Source organism: Aotus nancymaae, unplaced genomic scaffold (genome assembly GCF_030222135.1).
Source record: "Aotus nancymaae isolate 86718 unplaced genomic scaffold, 86718_ANA_hifiasm-v0.15.2.pri h1tg000079l, whole genome shotgun sequence".
NCBI classification, from domain to species: Eukaryota; Metazoa; Chordata; class Mammalia; order Primates; family Aotidae; genus Aotus; species Aotus nancymaae.
Genome location: NW_026988494.1, coordinates 17,794,960 through 17,815,749, shown reverse-complemented (window position 1 = coordinate 17,815,749; position 20,790 = coordinate 17,794,960). Strand labels below are relative to the sequence as shown.

At 43.6% G+C, this 20,790-nt stretch overlaps 1 protein-coding gene across 11 annotated transcripts in view; it reads left to right on the top strand.

Annotated features, from left to right (window-relative positions):
* The window catches only part of CSGALNACT1 (chondroitin sulfate N-acetylgalactosaminyltransferase 1), a 359,476-nt gene that overhangs the window by 333,018 nt on the left and 5,668 nt on the right, over positions 1 to 20,790 (top strand). For all 11 annotated transcript variants that reach the window (XM_012435253.2, XM_064368806.1, XM_064368809.1 and 8 more), the window contains 2 exons: positions 9,710 to 9,888; positions 11,450 to 11,544. In XM_012435253.2, the coding sequence (XP_012290676.2) occupies positions 9,710 to 9,888; positions 11,450 to 11,544 (274 nt within the window). The remainder of the gene's footprint in view (positions 1 to 9,709; positions 9,889 to 11,449; positions 11,545 to 20,790) is intronic.

Genomic DNA, 20,790 nt, shown 5'->3' with positions numbered 1-20,790 from the left:
CAGTAAAAAGGCAACCCAATTTAAAAATGGGTTGAAGACTTGAATGGACACAGGACAAGATGGTCAACATCATTAGTCACTAGAGAAATGCAAATCAAACCTACAATGCAAACCACACCCACGAGGATGACTATAACCCACATGTCAATCACAGCTGTCTCTGAGAAGGCAGAGAAACTGGAACTCTTGACTATTACTCTTGGGAATGAAAAGTGGTGCAGCCACTATGGAAAACAGTGTTGCAGTTCTTTATGTGGTTAAACATAGTATTATTATCTGACCCAACAGTTCTGGTCTCAGGTATATACCCAAAAGAATAGAAAATAAGTATTCAAACGAATGATTGTACATGAATGTTCATAGCTGCATTATTCACAATATCCAAAAGGTAGAAATAAATATCCATCAGTGGATGAATAAAAAGCGAAATATGACATAGCCATACAATGGAATATTATCCAGCCATAAAGAGTGTGAAGTACTAATATATGCTACTTTGTTGATGAACCTCAAAAACATTGTGCTAAAGGAAAGAAGCCAGATGTAAAAGATCAATAATGGCCAGGTGCAGTGGCTCACGCTTGTAATCTCAGCACTTTGGGAGGCCAAGATGGGCGGATCATCTGAGGTCAGGAGTTCAAGACCAGCCTGGCCAACATGATGAAACCCCATCTTTAGTAAAAAATACAAGAGTTAGCCAGGCGTGGTGGTGCACACCTGTAATCCTAGTTACTCGGGAGGCTGAGGTGAGAGAATCACTTGAAACCGAGAGGCAGAGGTTGCAGTGAGCCAAGATTGCACCACTGTACTCCAGCCCAGATGACAGAGTGAGACTCTGTCTCTAAAGGAAATAAACAAAAAAGGTTAATGATGTGTAATCCCATTTATAGGAAATTTTCTTTATGATTTCCTCTTGGGGTGATGTAAACATTTTGTAACTAGAAAGAGGTGATGGTTTACAACATTATGAATGTACTAAATGACACTGAGTTATACACTTTAATTTTATGTTATGTGAATTTTAACTCAATAAAAAGTATACATATACAAATTCATGCATACACACACACACACACACACACACATATACACATACATATCGTGTCTTATGTTAAAAGGGTGTTTTGCCTTAATCAATATCTACATGCCTTATGTGTCCTCTGCAGAGCCAGGCATACTTTTCCTCTGTGGACCAAACTGAATGTACAGTAGCTTATTTAAGGTGTAAAGGAAGCATTGTACTTGATGTAAAAGTGCAGTAACCACAATGTGCCAGGCCCTATATGTAGGGCAGCTTACTCCAGGCTTTTTGAGGAGTCTCTGATATGGTTTGGCCGTGTTCCCACCCAAGTCTCATCTTGCATTGTAGCTCCTATAATTCCCACATGTTGTGGGAGGAACCTGGTGGGAGAGAATTGATTCATGGGGGCATTTTCCCCCATACTGTTCTCATGGTAGTGAATAAGTCTGACAGGATCTGATGGTGTTACGAGGGGAAACCTATTTTGCTTGGTTCTCATTCTGTCTCGCCTGCCACCATGTAAGACATGATTTTGCTCTTCCTCTGCCTTCACCATGATTGTGAGGCCTCCCCAGTCACATGGAACTGTGAGGCAATTAAATGTCTTTCATTTAGAAATTACCCAGTCTTGGGCATGTCTTTATTAGCAGCATGAAAAGAGACTAATACAGATTCTGATGCTGGAATACATGTGGGCATTGTGTGCGAAAGGGAGGGATGCATGCCTCAGGGGGCAGGGCAAAGCAGGAGCTAGGAGTTATCCATCCAGACTTGATGGAGCAGGGAGAAACAGCACATGCAAGAGCTAAGTGTGAGGATGGAGGCTGCCTGCAGGGGATTCTGAGGAGAGAGAGCAAGGATTGTGTCCTCCTGGGGTAGCAACCTTCAGCCTCTGCCCAGGTTCTTTATGTGTGTTGTCCTACACCTGCCATGAGACTGCTTTCCTCACCTGGGGCATGGGGAGATTCACTGATTAGGAAGGAAGCTACTGTTCCTCACTTGCCCTGTGCACAATCACTCTCATTTCCCTGTGGCAAAGGTGCGTGAGGGTTTGGCATCGTGTTCTGATTGCCACCCCCTATTTTTCTAAGGAAACTCCATGCTGGAGTCTTCATGTCAGATCTTTGAATCTCATCATTTTTCTGTGCATCAGCAAATGTGTTTTGTACCTGCTAAAGCTGGCTTTGATTTCTCCATTTAACACAAGCAAACAAAATTATGCACATTCAGTGAGAAAGAAAAGCCTGTCTTGAGCATGTGGCCTGAAAGATGGTGTATTCTGATTAGCTGATGCCTGCATTGTGACCATTCTGAGGTTGAGAGACATTCATTTGCTCTTAATGGACTGTGCCTCATGCTCACATGAAGTTTTAGAACCAATGGAAAGACAAAAATGAAATTCCTAAAGAAACTTGCTAAACAGTGTCATAAAAACTCAGAATCTAGAAGATTCTAAATTATTTTAATATCCTACTATGAAAAATTGGATGATACCATGTTGAGCTTAAATTATTCACTGTATTCAAATATTTTTAAGAAGTAGAACTCATAAGTGATTTCAATATTTAGAGCTGTGAGATTTAAAATCATGTATTGGATATAATAGTTATTTTCTATGTAAATTTTTAAAGATTTTTTTAAATGAAAGGCTATTGTGAGAAGTGTTGGATTAAGAGAATTTCCTTGCAATTGTAGGGAAAAGTCTATTTAGAGTAAATCATATTAGACAGCAAGAGCTATCATTTTTAATCCAGCAATTCTGGGAAATGCAAGTCAATTAGGGAAATTAAATCTCTGATAGAAACAGTAGCTTTCTCAGGTCATTATAACCTCTATAAAAATGACTGTGTGTAACTTAGAGGAGTCCCCATGCACCAGATTTATTATATAAAAACAGGAATTGAGTGGGAAATGGAAGAGTTTTGTCAGTTGATAATACAATTCAAGAAAAGAAAATAATTACGAGCAAATCATGAGATCTTAGTGGAAGCAGAAGTGCATGCTCACTTCATAACAGGAAATTATGTAATGTAAAATGTGGTGCCCCCATCCTACCATGACAAATGCTCATTACTTTAGGACAACACTAAACATTATATTTCTTTGTATGAGTAACTTCAATGTATTGAACCATATTGCATTGTATTTTTGTCATCTCTTGTTTTCTGTTATTTACATATTTTTCATCATCTTAAAAGCGTGGGTTTGTGCTTGTCCTTCAGAATCTTTTGGTCACAGCCTCTTTCTGATGTTGGTATATACACAAGGGAGGGGTTTCTCTGGTGCCCATCTGAGTGGGTTGAGCTTTCTTTGGCAAGGAGGCTTCAGGCAGCACCCCCCTCAGGACAGATCTGACATGTGCCTGTGTTTTCCATTTGTTCAGCTCTTGATTCGTCCAGTGTATATTAGTCACCCTATATGTGCCAATTATTGCACAGTGCTGGATAATCTCTGAAGGTAGAATAAAAGAAAGTAAGGCAATTTCTGTCCTTGAAGGTTGTGGAGGCTTCTAGAGCAGCTCATACAGATCTGTGCAAGCAAAGGCACATGAAGGCACCAGGACACAGAAGGAGGCAGGACTGGGTCAAATGCTGGGAGCTTAGAGTGTGCACTTCCACTTTGCTGCAAGGCACAGGAGGGGCAGTGATGCTTGACATGGGCCTTGAAGACTGAGTGATGTTTGCAAGAGTACATGCAGAAAGAGCATTTGGGGAAGAGAACAGCAAGCAGATAGGAGGCCCTAGCCATGTCCACGCCTTGGTAACATGTCTATTATATAAACCAAAAAGAGCCTGAGGAAAGGCTTAGTCGATATGAGGTTTATTTAGTGAAGGTTGACGATGTGCCTGGGGAAATCACAAACCACAGGAGCATCTGCCATCTCTCCTTTCTCCAAAGGGGATTTTGTGCAGTTGGGTATTTAAAGGGGAAAGAGCAAGGAGGAGGAGAAACAAAGGGACCTAGAGCAGGCATTGAGGTAGATGCTGGTGAATCTTGTGAGGCTCTGATTAGCCTCAGTAAATCTATGTTTTAAATGTGAAAAGAAGGAACAGAGGACAAAATCCATTCTGCATTGCCTCGTTCTCAGTAAATCTACATTTTACATATGATAAAATGAATATGTAAAGGGGAGTCAGGAAAATGAGACTGTCACAGGGTTGTGAAGTTACAGCTGCTGTTAGTGAACTGCAGGAAAATCGTTGTTTTTTTTTTTTGTTTGAGACGGAATCTGGCTCTGTTGCCCAGGTTGGAGTGCAATGGCACAATCTTGGCTCACAGCAACCTCCACCTCCCAGAGTCAAGCAATTCTCCTGCCTCAGCCTCCCTAGTAGCTGGGATTACAGGCACCTACCACCACCACGACTAGTTAATTTTCTACTTTTAGTAGAGACATGGTTTCACCATGTTGGTAAGGCCAGTCTCGAACTCCTGACCTCCAGTGATCTGCCCATCTCAGCCTCCCAAAGTGCTAGAATTATGGGCATGAGCCACTGCACCTGGCCAGGAGAACAGTCTTGGTGACTCAGTTCCTAAGCTTAATTTTCTTTTTGGCATGGTGAGTTTGGCGTCTTGAGATTCTATTTTTCTTTCACAATTGTGAACATCTACTGGCTGGTCACTGGAGAAGGGGATTGTGGGGAAGCAGGAGATAGGATCAAGCAGCATGTCTGGCTGGGCACCACCATAGTCTGCATTTGGATGTTGTAGCCAGTGGCCATGATGTGTACCTTCCCAAATCACACTATAGCACTACCTTGGGCACCTCAGTGATTTGAGTTGAAATGTGTCATTGTGTTTAAATGGCTCTAATGCCTTTTAATCCACTGTTGAGCAGGGTACACTCTAGTCTAGTGATGGAGTCCCTGGCCAATGAGCACTGTTTAAAAGTGAAGATACAGGGCAATGATAAGGGCCTGATTATCTTGAAGAAGACCATTCTTCCTCATCTTGCCATTTCCTGTTCTGGAATCTGCATGGCCAGTAATGATAAGTTTCAGATGAGAAGGCTGCCCCACCTCTAGGCCCAGGAGGTTTGGCAATGTATTAATCTCTTTGTTTTAGAAAAGACAGGAAGTTGTCTTGATTTTTTTTTCTTGTTTTTTTCCAGCTCAGTTCTCTTTCTTGGCAGAGGGTGCTTGTTAATTATCAGAGGCTCTTCCTGATGGCAAGAAAGGAGATGGAGGGGTTCTTTCAGATAACTGGTTTATTGGAAGAAAGCCTTGGGTTGAGGAATCAGGAGGGAAAATGTACCATTATTCATCCTCAGACGGACCCCTAGCTGAGCATAATGACCTGGCAGCCACCCTGGGAACCACAGATGCATGACAGAGTTAGCACTCTGGGCTCCTCCAGTGTTCGTGACTGGCTGATGATGCTTCCCAAGCCAGCAGTGTCTCTGTCCTCACCCTGCCTTCTGTGTACACTCATGCTAAGCTCTCTCATAGGGCCTGGTGAGTTGTCAGGGCTTCAGAGCAGCCCTAACATGGACCCATACTGCCAGGCCTGCAATAATGACATATATTGCCTTCTGACTGGTGTTGATTAGGTTGGATGAAAGTGCCATGCAAAGCTAGATCAGGGCAGAGCCCTGTGTGGGGCAGGTAGAACAGGCAAGCAGAGCTTGGTACCACTTCCCAGGGCTTTCTGTGCAGCTTGTGAATTTCAAATGCATAATCAGATTGGGTAGTGCCATGGATATAACATGCATTGTCCTATCCTTGCAGAAAGGTTGCATGAAGAGAAAGGAAACAAATAACCTTTTGCATTAGGCCATATAAAGCATTCCCCAGCATCCATTTCCTGAATTTTCTTTCTCTAGAAGCAACACATCAATAGAAGCATAGGAGTTTATATTTTAAGACTTAAAAAAAGTTCTTCCAAATTAAGGTCATCTCACACACTAGGTACCATGGATTCTTCCTATGACTGTAACCGACAGGAAGCCCAGCCCATCCCCAATCCTTTGCTGCAGCAGAGAGAATAGTATTTATTAGCAAGAGCTTATGCCAGGGTTAGGGTATTTGTGTACAGAATAAACTAGATTAACCTGTGCATTGGGTAAGCATGCACACTACCAAATTACCACCCTCCCCTCTAAATTTGTAGCACTGTCTCTCTACTGTTCACTTGGCAATTAATCAGTCATCTGTAGACTCGTTGTTTCTTTCATGCCATTACCTCAGTTTCTAACACCGTCATGTATTCTTATTTAACTGTCGGGATTTTCTCAGGATGGTGGCAAAAACATTAAAGGAAAAATACTAGAGATAGCATTAACTAATAATCACAAACTTCTTGGAAGGGTGAGAGGTTTTTGCGTAGTTTCAGTAGAAGTTTTGACTGAAGGCAGCCTAAATCCTCTTTACATTTAGGTAATAAGAAAAGCAAGGCCAGGCGCGGTGGCTCATGCCTATAATCCCAGCACTTTGGGAGGCCGAGGTGGGTGGATCACAAGGTCAAGAGATTGAGACCATCCTGGTCAACATGGTGAAAACCCGTCTCTACTAAAAAAAAAAAGAAAGAAAGAAAGAAAGAAAAGCAAATAGCTAGAGTATGTGGATGAGTTTATCAGAATAACTTGTTTACTCATGTGATCTTAAAATTAACCTTTGAGCCAGATGGCCCTCTTCGGGGGAGGTCGACCAGCGAGATTACTCTCCAATGGTGTTTGCTTTAGGCTCGGAAACTGGCCTTTAATCTTTCTCCACAAGTGTGTTGACTTAAAGCCTTTGTTATTAAATCTATACTGAATAAATGCAGAGAGGGCCAATTATTCAGGGTCATGTAGCTGCAATCTCTCTGTGTGAATGGCTCACTAGCCCCTAGTCCACTCGTTCACTGGAAATTTGTGTCTGAGTGCATTTATTCATCTGTGATGCAGCTGGGGTCTGTGGGATGGACCCTGGCATTTAACTACTCAACATGATTTAACTTTTGTAAATATTTGACCTATCTATGCAAATGGACTATAGGCTGTTCAAGAAGGAGGTTCTTGGTGCTGCAGCTCATTTAATGCAGTCTATTAAGAGCCTATATTCTTCTTCCCTTGGCAAAAGTCACTTGCTGTTGTTCAGGAGTTTTTATAGTGGTACTCTACTATAGTAGATCCTGGAACCCCTCCTGGAGCAGGTACCAGAATTATGAGTCAGGTACAATCTGAGTGAGGAAGGACTTGCTCATACATTGTGTTTGTACTTTGAAAGTCCACAGATATTCCTATATAATGGGGAGGGAGAGGTCCCAAAGAATACAAACCTTGAAACAATGAAGAAAGAGACTGGCTACTGGCTGTACGTATTAAATACACAGAAAGTTAAAGCAAGATGGACTACAGGATGAGATGCCTTTAGATGAACAGGTAAAAATCAAGGCATCTCCTGTGGGTAAAACTTTCCTGGAAACTGACCAAACAGGGTAGACAGAAATGTGTTGAGCTGACTTACAGGAACTGGGGCTGCAGACACCTGAGATATGAAGGTGCTTGCAATGACCTCAGACCATCTGAATGTCTTTGGAGACAGGAGGATAGCACTGTCCTTGACTAGCACCAAACCTAATACTGAAAAGATTTTGAAACATAACTTCAATGCAACACACAGAAAATGACACTGGGGGCACCCACCCAGAGAAAAGACTCAAGATAGAGTTCTGAAAAAGGACGAGAATCCCTACAAATGTAGATTGATGCTAAAGTGAATGCAGGATCATAGAAAAATAGAGCCTTGGCCAGGTGTGGTGTCTCATCCCTGTAATCCTAGCACTTCTGGAGGCCGAGGCGGGGAGGACATCTTGAAGCCAAGAGTTAGGCAACAAAATGAGACTCTGTCTCTATTAAAACTTTTTAAGAATTAAATGGACATGGTGGCATGCACCTGTAGTCCTAGCTACTTGGGAAACTGAGAGAGGAGGATCACTTGAGCCCAGGAGTTTCAGGCTGCAGTAAGGTATGATCATGCCACTGTACTTCAGCCTGGGTAACAGAGTAAGACCCTATCTCTAAAAGAAAAAGTGCATTATATACAAGTATATATAATGTACATATGTAAAATAATTTTATTTACCAAGGAAAAATAGCATCTTAGCATGCAAAGGGGACTTTGAGCTCTGTAACCACTGGATTTTTTACCTGGAAACAGAGAGAAAAGCGGTAGAGTGACTTGACCCAAATCCATCAGAGACACAGCTAGGTTTAGAATCCTTCATATATTCATGCACTCATTCAAAAACATCTGTTGAATACCTAGGGGGCCCCAGGCATGGTTCTAGCCCTGGATCCAGGTTTCTAGACTCCTAGACCAGTGCTCTACCCATCATGAGGCCTCCTACCTTGATCTAAATCTGAAAAGCATGTTTGGCATCAGATTCAGACAAAGATGGGCCCACTGATCTCCAAGATAAAAAACCAAGCTCACTCCCAGATCTAAAAGAAGAAGATGAGTCAAGGAAGGAGTAGCAGAACTAGTTTTACTGATTCAATTCCAGATACAAATACAACTTAGCATTTTAAAAGCTTATGACACTATATTTGTGTTGGTCTTTACCCAAGATAGGTACTTGGAATACAAACTTTACACACTAGAAATGACTTTCTGTACCTTTTGAATATGAAGAGTAGAGAGAAGTTGGGGAATGGGGATAAGCCAGGTGGCAGGCAGGATGGGGAGTGTGAGAGGAGAGAAAGCTATGAGGAAAAGAAAGGTGTTGCTGACAGGAAAAGGGATTTGCTAGGCTGAAAGAGGACTGAAGGTGGTTCTCTAGTTTTATCTGGTAGAAGACAATACCTGTCCCACTGGGTATGGAATGAATTCATGGAACTTAAGCTCAAGACAGGCCCCATTTCAGAAGGTTCTTCTGTCCCTGGGAAAGAACAACAAATACAAGAAACATCCTGGCTTCACTACCTTGGGCCTGGGAACCCATGCCCATGCTAATCACTGCAACAGCAGATGCTTACAGAGTACTGTATACTTTTGGCAGTGTTTATCTAATTAATAATTCTGTGGGATAGTGAAGGAAGGTGTTATTATACCTATTTGGCAAATGAGGCAACTGAGGTTCAGGAATATTCATGGGCTTGGCTAGAACACAGAGCTATCTATAGGAGAGCCAGGACTCAGTCATCTTCTAACTCCAAGTTGGTCACTTTACCTGCCATGCTATGCTGCTTTACCTGAGGATGGGGAAGGAATCTGGAATTTAAATCTCTGTGAGAAAAGACATACATCAAGAACATTTTGCCTGGCTCCTGGATTTGAACACAGATGATAAGATGCTAAGTGGGGCCATTGCAATGTGATCTTACTTTCTTGGCTCAGTGGCCTCATTTGCTTGGCTCAGGATGCGTCAGTATTCTCGGGGGTTGTGTCTAGTCTTCCCTAGTTCCAGTTTTCGCCATCACAAAGAATAGTCATTAACAGTCAAAACAATACTGTTTTCAACATGGATTAACTGCCAGAGAAATAAGGAAGAAATTGGTGTTAAGACTTCACTAGGTGTTCTTGGTACCTTTGATCTCAGTGAGTTTCCAGTGAGTCTGAGCCATTCTCTAACTGCTTGGGGAGTCTCAGTGCCCTCAGGTTACAAAAGAAATGGGTCAAGACATGGATGGGCTCTGATCACATATTTTTTTTAGGGTGTGCTGCCAACATATGGACATGTGAGTGACAGTATCTGGTCTTGCCTTTTCAGAGCTGCCAACTTCAGGAACTTTACCTTCATCCAGCTAAATGGAGAATTTTCTCGGGGAAAGGGACTTGATGTTGGAGCCCGCTTCTGGAAGGGAAGCAATGTGCTTCTCTTTTTCTGTGATGTTGACATCTACTTCACATCTGAATTCCTCAATACGTGTAGGCTGAATACACAGCCAGGTATGGATACCCTCTTTGTCATGCTCAGGTGGCACTCAGCCCTCTGGGCCCATGTGTCATTCTCTTTATGGGTCAGTCACTCCAATCTCCTGCTTCTGAATCAAGCTGTTTACCCCAATGGCAAAGAAAAGGAAAACCATCTGTGTTAGTCCATTCTCACACTGCTAATACAGACATACCCAAGACTGGGTAATTTATAAAGGAAAGAGGTTTAATGGACTCACAGTTCCACATGGCTGGGGAGGTCTCACAACCATGGCAGAAAGAGAAGGAGGAGCAAAGGCAAGTCTTACATGACAGCAGGCAAGAGAACATGTGCAGGGGAACTCCTCTTTATAAAACCATCAGATCTCTTGAGACTTATTTACTATCATGAGAACAACACGAGAAAACGTGCCCCCATGATTCAGTTACTTCCCATGAGTCCCTCCTGTGACATATAGGGATTCTGGGAGCTATAATTCAAAATGAGATTTGGGTGGGGACACAGCCAAACCATATGATTTCTCCTTTGGGGCTATATCATGGCCCTGTCAGCCACCATAATTCTGGGATTCTTTTCCCAAGTTCATGTTTATAACCTCTCTTCCATCTGCAACTGGGAGGTCAGCTTTTATGTACATTTCCAAGAGAAAGTGTGGTGGGGAGGCTGTGGACCTGGAAAACTGCCCAACCCTAAACAGAAAGTAGTACCTGTGGGCAGTTACCTAGGGTGGAAGAACTCTTCGCAGAAAGAACTCACAGAACAAAAATGACTTTCACATTCTCCATCATAGGCAAGGCTGCTATTCAGCTGATGGGCCCTGGCACAGCCATGCCAGTTGTTAAAATATAGAAATTATTCTGTTGAATAAAGAGCAACCACCCTAGACTGTGAGTCCAGTCCAACTGCCCAAAGTCATCCTGCCCCAAAGTCAAAGTCTTAAATGGTTATTTAAGACTACCTCATGAGCCAGCAAGTAAAGGGTTAGTGTTTGGTGGGGGTGGGGGCACCAGGACCCTCTTTTACGCCCACTCCCATGGGTGATGTCCAGTGCCAGGTCATAGACTGTCAGTATTTGAAATATGATTCTTGTGCTAGGAGATCAGAAATATTTGCAGATCTGACTGTCTGATCTGCTTGGTGCTATACTTCTAAGACCCATTTTAGAGCTGAATAAAGGGAAAAGGAAAGGTGGGTGCAGGCTGAGAGTGGTGTTTCACACCTGTAATACCATCACTTTGAGTGGTTAAGTCAGGTGGATCACCTGAGGTTAGGTGTTAGAGACCAGCCTGACCAACATTGTGAAACCCCCTCTCTACTAAAATACAAAAATTAGCTGGGTGTGGTGTCGGGGACCTGTAATGGCAGCTGCTCAAGAGGCTGAGGCAGGAGACTCACTTGAACCCAGGAGGTGGAGGTTGCAGTGAGCCGAGATTGTGCCTGTGCATTCCAGCCTGGGTGACAGAGTGAGACCCCTCTCAAAAAAAAAAAAAGTGGGTGCAAATATCTGGGGTGTTTCAGAGGGCCAAATGTCAAGGAACTGTAACTTTAAGTGAATATTTCTTTTCCGGTTTGCAGGGAAGAAGGTATTTTATCCAGTCCTTTTCAGTCAGTACAATCCTGGCATAATATACGGCCACCATGATGCAGTCCCTCCCTTAGAACAGCAGCTGGTGAGTAATTACCCTGCAGATGCCTCTGTGTGGCTCTGTTTAGTGTCTGTCATTACCAGGGGCACCTGACCGTGAGCAAAGGTGAGTGGAAATCTGTGCAATGATTCCCTTAGTAGTTTTTAAGTTTGGCAGATGTGCTGGCCTCTGCTCCCAGTGCCTCGTTGATTAAAAGTGCTTGCAATATTTAAAGTGGAAAATAAATGGAAGCAGTACTTTACAGAAAGGTAATTTCACACTTTCATAGTTTCCATCAATGGGTTTTGGAAACTAGTATTGTTGCGTTATGGATGCAGCACAGTTTCTCTTGATTTTTACAGAATCCTACAAGGTAACAAAGGTGAGATTTAGGTTCCCATTTGACAGAAGTCAGAAAGGGGTGGCTCACCCCAGAGAGAGCGAGAGCAATTCCCTGGATCTTACAGGTAAATTAAAGTCTTTGTGAATTTGAAGTGGAAACTCCTAGTGCCCTTCCCATCATGCCACTGTTCCCACACATCACAGTGCATGGGTGGACGTTAGCATTAAAGGAATCACTGGCAAGTTGGCTCTCAAAGGAATATTGAAAGGACTTCTCTGCTAAGATCTTGCTGCATAGGTGATGGATAGTGGATGTACATAGCCCCCAAGGGTCCCTGTAGGCTGAGATGTCTCTGTTGTCACAGGCAGTTGGTCCATTTTGCAGAGAGGCAGTGCAGGCAGCAAAAGGAAAGGCAAGCTGGAAGAGGATCTCTGTGTTGCGTAGGCATGACACCCATGCATGGGATTTCTCAGCTCAAGCTAGTCTGTGATCTTTCCCTGCAGGGAGATGAACCAGGTTTGTCTGAAGCTGTGTTCTGGCTCAGGCTGTATCTCATGGTGGCCTTCCCATCTGAGGGATGTCTGTTCTTCCTTGCTTTGGGTAGATCTGCCTCTTAGACTATTGAGGACCCCTTAGGATGGAGGAAGGGCATCTGCTGTGGGAACCTGAAGACATGATGGCACCAGGTCTCTCATGCTTCCATGCAATGGGAGAGTAAACTGATTTCCATCGAAAACACATGTTCTGTGAAATTCTTTCAGGATTGACTTTGTGTGTAAGCTTCCAGAAATAGTGAAACCTGTTCTTTCCAGCCCATCCTGTGCCTTTCATCCTCTTTTTCCAAATTAACCTCTAGAAGCTGATATTATATTTTCCAGAAAATTTCAACTTTCGGGTCTTCAGGATGGACAACATTCATGTCTTACCATATCCCAGCATGGCTTCATTTTGGGGTGTACCAGATTTACTAATAATACAGTTCCCTTTTCCCCCATTGGAATTTTAATACCACAGATATCCTGTGTATATTTTTGTACTGTGTGTATATCTGTACTTTATACATAAAAACAGAGTTTTTCACATGTTAAGAATCAGTTTTCAGCTGGGTGTGGTGGCTTATGCCTGTTAATCCCAGCACTTTAGGAGGCCAGATGGGAATCACTTGAGGCGAGGAATTTGAGACCAGCCTGGCCAACATGTGGAAAATCCATCTCTGTTAAAAGAAAAATACAAAAAATAGGCGAGGGTGGTGGCACATACCTGTAGACTCAGCTACTCAGCAGGCTGAGAATCACTGGAGCCTGAGAGGGAGAGGCTGCAGTGAGGTGAGATCGCATCACTGAACTCCAACCTGGGTGATGGAGTAAGAAAGACCCTGTCTCAAAAGAAATAAAAAATAGTTTTTTTCTATAGTCATCTGCTACTTAACAGTGGAGATATGTCATGAGAGATCCATTGTCAGGCAATTTCATCATTGTGCAAACATCATATGGTGCACTTACACAAACCTACATAGCACAGCTAACTACACACCTAGGCTGTGTGGTATAGGCTATTGCTCCTAGGTTACAAACCTGTACAGCATGTGACTGTTCTGAATACTGCAGGCAATTGAAACACAATAGTGTTATGTATCTAAACATGGAAAAGGCACAGGAAAAATATGGTGTAAATGATTTTTAAAATGGTTCCCATGAATGGAGCTTGTAACACAGGACTGGAAGTTGCTCTGGGTGAGTCAGTGAGTGGATGGTGAGTGAATGTGAAGGCCTGCAACATTACTGTCTACTACTGTAGACTTTATAACCACTGTAGACTTAGGTGACACTAAATTTATTTTTTAAAAGTTTCCCTTGGCTGGGCATGGTGGCTCACACCTGTAATCCCAGCACTTTGGGAGGCCAAGGCAAGTGGATCACAAGGTTAGGAGTTCGAGACCAGCCTGACCAACATGGTGAAACCCTGTCCCTACTAAAAATACATAAATTAGCTGGGCATGATGGTACACACCTGTAATCCCAGCTACTCGGGAGTTTGAGGCAGGAGAATCACTTAAACCCAGGAGGCAAGGTTGCAGTGAGCCGAGATCGTGCCACTGCACCCAGCCTGGGCAACAGAGCGAGACTCTGTCTTCCGCAGGGTGGTGAGGGGGAGGAAGGAGAAAGTTTTCTTTTCCTTAATAATAAGTTAACCTTGGCTTCCTGGATGATCAGCATCTTATATGCAGCCTGTCGTTGATGGAAATGTTGTTATGCAGTACACAAGTTATACTTATAAGAAACCATTTTTAAATCATTTACACCACATTTTTTTCTGTACCTTTTCTTGTTCAGATACACAAATAACATTGTGTTACAATTGCCTATGCTTACAGTTGTGTGATTAAGCAGCACATGATACCACCCTCATTGAGACAGAAACTTGTTTCCTTTCCCAGAGTTCTAAGCTTCTAATTGGATGGAAAGTGAAACAGGATACAGGACTTATTTTCTTTCAGCCAATCAGAGTTAAAGTTCCTTTGATTTTAGGTAATGTATTATTTTGCATTGGACATAGAATGTGATTAATATTTCCAATTCAAACTCATAAAGACCTTATTTGCTTGCAAGAAATTCTCATTTTACAATCCAGGGGTTTTATCCTTGTATTATTATTCCTGCAGAGGAGGAGTTCTGAAGGGAATTAGAGGCACGGTGCAGTTAGGTAGGTTTCTCACATCCTCAGAATTAGTGGTCAAAGCAGAAACCACTCAGATTCCCTATGTCCATTGCCAGAGGCTGTGAATTATCCTGCAGCCTCTGACGTTTACTTCTAAATGTAATTTTGACCTTTCCTAGACCATGGAAGTCTGATATTTTGAGTTCAGTATTTATGGCTATTTAGTTTGGTGAAATAGCAGTTATTCTCTTTGAGATGAAGGACTCTCTTTTCCCAAAAGAAGAGTATGGTTATGTTTTCTACTGGACAAACCAGTTATTGAGCACTTGCTGCCTGCAAAGGACTGCCCTAGGTGCCAGTGGAGAAGTCAGGAGAACTGAAACGCTTTGATTTATAGAGGTGGACTGGCTTGTTCAGGATTGCACAGCTAGCTACTGGCAGAGCTCAGGGCAAAATCAGGATTTCTTTATGCCAGTACAGAGGAAAGAAATTTGCTTAGGATCTAGATAAGAACTGATATGTAAAGGAGACGCCCTGACAAAAATTCCAAAGGAGAACACAAAACTATAGAAATTGCTATAATGGAGATAGATTATGTAGGTGATGAGAAGGTATAAAATAAAAAGTAATAGTTGGAAATGGACCAATTAGTGGTGACTTCCTATTGAGGGTACATTTTGGCTCAGTCTTGCAAGAGATACTACCTATATATTAATACATCCTTGATAGCCTTCCTGGAATACATCAGTATCAAAGGTGAAGGGAGAACACAGATCCAGAATGTTGCTGTAATGAAAGTTATTTTTGCAAACAAATGCTAGCCTTTACTAGCATCCCTTGAAATAGGATCACATTAATCAATGTATGTTATTCCTTCTTGTGACAGTTGCCACTGTCATTTGATTAGTGTTTTGCCTGCAGACAAAAGCAAGAACCCACATTTATGATTGTGTGTGTTTCGACTACTGTTGTTTTTCCCCTCTAAGTATAGACCATTAGTAATACATACTAAGTGAAACTATGGGATTTTATACTAATATTTAAATTTTTTAGTTTAAACCTTGCTGGTGCTTAATGTAGAAGCAGTTTGTTGAGAAAGAAATGACTATAATTTAAATAAACATTAACTTTAGACGTTTCACATTCCTGGTTCAAGTTTTACCAGTTCCTGTTTAGGTCTCCACAGAACCTCCTACCACTTCTATCTTTAGCCTTCTTCCCTCCCCTAGACTTTGGTTTTTTGTTCACCCTCTGCCAGAAATAGGTTTCAAAAACACAGATTCATTCAATTTTTAAAAATCTTTTTTGGCACAGAGCCAGAGATGTGCTGGTAAATATTTAACAACCTGTTCTCCGAAAAGAGGGTGCAGGGAAAAGACCTGATTTATAGCATTTGCCAATTTCCATGGTGTAAATACTCCCACCATGGTCTATTTCAGGCTACCAGCCTAACGTCACTGAACACAGGGTTGGGAAGAGATTTGTGCAATCCTTGTGAGCTGGTGCAAGCTGGCTCCAGCACAGCATTGCAAGCCCCAAGTCCTTGTTGGGATTCATTGTTCTCCACAGACTGACTCTCACATGTATGACAGAGAAAATATCTGTAAACCCCTAGAACCTGGCACATGGTACCAGCTCCGCAGTCACCCAAGCCAGCCCTGTTGCCCAGTGAGCACACCTGCTCTGTCTCCATGGCTGTCACTGCAACTTACGGCCACCTCCTTGCCATTTCTAATGCCCACAGCATCCCATGGACACATCTTGGTCTGCCATGCAATCTCTCCCCTCAGTTAAATCTAATGACTTTGTGATACTGTTCAGTATGTGCATAGCATGCTGGCTTCTGTCTTTCCCTCTCCCTGGTCACACCCTTGACCTCTCAACCTCCCTTCAGAAAGTATTTTACCATTGCAGTTTCGTTGAAACCTTTTTGTAAATTGCCAAATGATCATGGCACATCCTGTGCATCCTTGCATTCTGTTTTTATTTATTCAGGAAACATACACTCGCTAAGTACCAAAATTAATATGAACAGATGCCATTTATGGAGCCTTTTCAGAAGTGAGCCCCATGCCCACGTTATCTCACATAATAATAAGGGAAAAGGTACAGTTACTCTCATTTCACAGATGAGGAATTGAGGGTCAGATGCCCTCAGTGGCTAAGTGGCAGGGATGGGAACTCGAGGGCCATGCCATGCAGCTGCACCTGAGCTGAGGATGCTGGGCAACAGGGGTTACATTCTTTTCCCTCAAAGTGCTTCTGAGGGCAACAAGGGTATCTAGTTTTAGATGATAGGCTCCTGGAAATGGGAGAACCTGGATGACTCCTTGTCTAGCAAGATTCCCTTAGGAAACACAATGTGTTTTTATGCAGACACCTATAAAAGACTTACAGGAAACTGTAGTGAATGCAAATACATCTGGGAGGAGATGGCCTTTGAGTCTGTTCTTAAATGATTCTTTGAAAGCTTTGGCTCTAGAATACCTTATTTCTCAAGAAATGGAACTGTCTCCAGAGTGTTAGAATTGTTCTGGGCTTAGCTATGTTAGCTGAATGATCTTGGGCAAGTCATTCTACCTTCATACCAAGAGGCCACAAGAAGAGGGCATGTAGCCCTCCTGGCACCCTGTGCAGCATGATCGCTGAGCCCTGAGGGCCCAGATAATAAGGAATGGACAGCCCAGGGCATGGGGCACCCAGCCTAGACACAGACACCACCGCAGCTCAGGGAGTCTGCTCTTCGCAGGCCAGAAACTGCTATGTAATTGACATGACCCAGTGCAAGATCAAAATTTGAGCCCCTGTTCAAAAAGTATTACGAATTTCATGATGCTGACAGCAGGAATGGGGCCCTTCATGCATGGGGGCCCATGGAATTGCATGGGTCATTTGCCCATAATCTGGCCTTGCTCACAGGCGTTGCTATAAATGCAAGATGGGCCATATGCAGCCTAGGTGCCTGGGAGACTCTCTGATTTAAAGAAGGTGCTGCTCTGCCTGAGTAGTTGCTGTTTATTTTATTTTAGGGTCCAGACTGCTTCATGGGCAGGTGTCCAAGTTGGCACCATTAAACCAGACAGGCGCTGACCGCAGCCCCAGCTCACATGCAGCTGCAGGGCGGCTGTCTTCCCACGTCTTGGGGGAGAGATGCTGATTTGTGCTTTGTGTTTTAGTCCTAATAGAAAATAATCATCCCAGTCACGTGAATTGCCCAAGAGCTGTAGCTCTGGAAACTTCCTGTGAGAAAGCAGGGCTGACAACTGTCCTTCTGTGGTGTATTCATGCCCTGCAGTACTCTGCTGGGATCTCAGGTTGGGAGGGAGCAGGTGCTGCAAAAAGAGTTGAGAGGAGGCCAGCCATCAGAGGACATTTTAGAAAATGAGGATAGCAGGCTGGGTGCAGTGGCTCATGCCTATAATCCCAGCACTTTAGGAGGCTGAGGCAGATGGATCACCTGAGGTCAGGAGTTTGAGACTAGCCTGGCCAACATGGCAAAATCCCTTCTTTACTAAAAATATAAAAAACGTAGCCGAGCATGGTGGTTCATGCCTGTAATCCCAGCTATTCAGGAGGTCGAGGCACGAGAATCACTTGAACCCAGGAGGCAGAGGTTGAAGTGAGCCAAGATCGTGCCACTACACTCCAGCCTGGCGACAGAGTGATACTCCATCTCAAAAGAAAAAAAAATGAGGATAGCACTTGAAAACAGATCAGTGAAATCCAGGACAGGAGGAAGAGATGTTTTTCTTTTAAAAGTGTCGCCTTCATCTTAGGGTTCCTTCCTCCTCTGTTGTAGCAGACATCATTGGTGCATCACTTGTCAGTGCTTGAGCAGAGTGGTGGAGCTACTCACACCTGCAGCAAAGTTTCTAAGAAGTCACTCATTCGGCCTTAGACTCCAGGGAGCTGAAAACATTTTTGTCCCTTGGTCCAGAGCCACAGGATTCTGAGAGGTTCTTGCCACTGCATTTCCCAGGCCTTTGTTGGGCCACTTGCTGGCGAGCACCTCCTACTTGCAACGTGTCTGTTTCCACTGGCTTGGCACCATCTCTGCCCTATGACTGCTCTTGGTTCATTCAATGAGGAAGTATTTACTGAGTGCCTGCTGTGTGCTGGACAGTGTGTTTTGTGTGCTAGAGATGCAGCCGTGAACAAGACCAAGTCCTGAGCTTACATTCACCGTGGCTGGTGGCTGAAGAGAGCAAACAGAGAAGCAGATGCATCAACAGAATCGTTTCAGAAGCCAGAATTGTTATAGAGAAAACAAACCAGGGAGACAGTGCAGCACGTGGCATTGGGGGGCAGATGCATAACACGGGCCAGGAGGGTCAGGACGACCATCTGAGCAGTGACATTGGAGCAGAGCTTAGTGATGAGTGGGTGAAGGGTGACCCAGACAGGAGGGACTGCAAGTATCTGGCCTTGGAGATCTGTGAACATGGAGAGTCCAAAGGGCAGAAAACGGGCCTTATATAGGGCTGAGGATTAGGGAACTGCTGGAGGGCTTCGCATGGGAATGTGATGTAATCAGTTGTGTGCTTGAGGGCACACACTTCAGCCAGACTGCCCATTGAGAGTGTCCTTCCAGTTAGCGACCCAGCACAGCTGTGGGTGGTGGAATATCCACTAAGGGAACTCTGTCTTGCCCTGAAATTATATGCTGTGGGCATGACCAAGTCAGTTTCCACAAAGAGCTAAATTTCAACAAGCTCTTCAGATAGTGGCTTTTTGTGGCTTGCCAACTTCCAAACCGACTTTAATAAATGTTTACACAGCTCACTCCCCAGCTCATAAGCCAGATTGCCTCTGTCATGCTGTTCCCATGTGAGGGTCGCCGTTCACCTTGTTCAACCTTGTCAGGCCCTACAACAATCCAGTCTCTGGATGCCTCCCTCTTGTCTTTCTTCACAAGGCTTCGCCCATTGTTTTTCCCGTTTGACGTGTTCCTTTTTAAATTCCTTGTATACCTCAGCCAAATATTTCAAGCTTGAATACTGGCATTTCTCTTTAACTTCATTTTTACCCATAAGCTTAGGGAATTTGTCTAGGTTGCCAGCAGAAGGAATATTAGGTCATTTGCTGTAACAGAAACCATGTACCTGGTAAGGCAGGGATAGAACAAAATCCATTTTTAAACAGTTAATCTGGCTGGGCATGGTGGCTCATGCCTGCAATTCCCGCACTTTGGGAGACTGAGGCGGGTAGATCACCTGAGGTCGGGAGTTCGAGACCAGCCTGACTAACATGGAGAAACCCTGTCTGTGCTAAAAATACAAAATTAGATGGGCGTGGTGGCGCATGCCTATAATCTCAGCTACTCGGAAGGCTGAGGCAGGAGAATCACTTGAACCTGGGAGGCAGAGGTTGCGGTGAGCCCAGATTGTACCACTGCACTCTAGTCCAGGCAACAGAGTGAAATTCCATCTCAAAAAAAAAAAATTACTCCATGGAGACTTTTCCAGACTTTCCTGCCTTGCAAAATCTTTCCAGTTGATACTAATGAAATTGGCTTGTCATTTGGGAGATACTGTATAACGATCCTGTATTGTAAAGTAGAACCGGAGAATACTTGCTAGGGACGGCTTTAACCAACAGAACCTCTCTTGGTCCTTACTTTCCTTGGGCAGTACTGATGCTTGCATGGGAGAGTGGCAGCACATCCCCATTCCCTGGGGAATGTAAGTGACATCATGGAAGTGACATCTAGATTGTAGTGAAAGTAAGACAGGTATGTTACAGAGTAAAAGAATGTTTCAGATTCATCAGCCCTTCTGCAGGACATTTATCTAATATAATTAGCCTGCCGTGAAACTTCAGGAAGAAGGAATAAGAGTGATATGATAAACACGTGGATGTGAAAGCTGAAAGACACCTAAGGGATGAGTGAGCTCAACCCCCTCCTTATATAGGGGAAAAAATAGATGAATGAAGAAGTGAAGGAGCCTGCCTGAAGTGAAAAAGCAAGCCAGTGGTCACACTGGGACAAGACTCTGGTGCTTCTCCCACGTCATGCACTGTTTCTAATTAGCAATGAACAGAGCCAGATGTCCCCCCCACAAAAAAATACAGAAATCCATGGTGGGGGAGAGAAACCTGCCGCCGCCCTCTCTGCCTTTTCCTGGGGGAGGGGCTGTGGGGATGTCCTTTCATCTAGGCACCTTATGTTAACTGCAAGAATGAATTATGAAAAACAACTAAAATCTCAAAACTGTTCCCAGAGTTCCCTCAGCTGAATACGTGTGTATACATAGGTACACATGGGTTTTTTAGAAGCCTTGCTGTTTCAG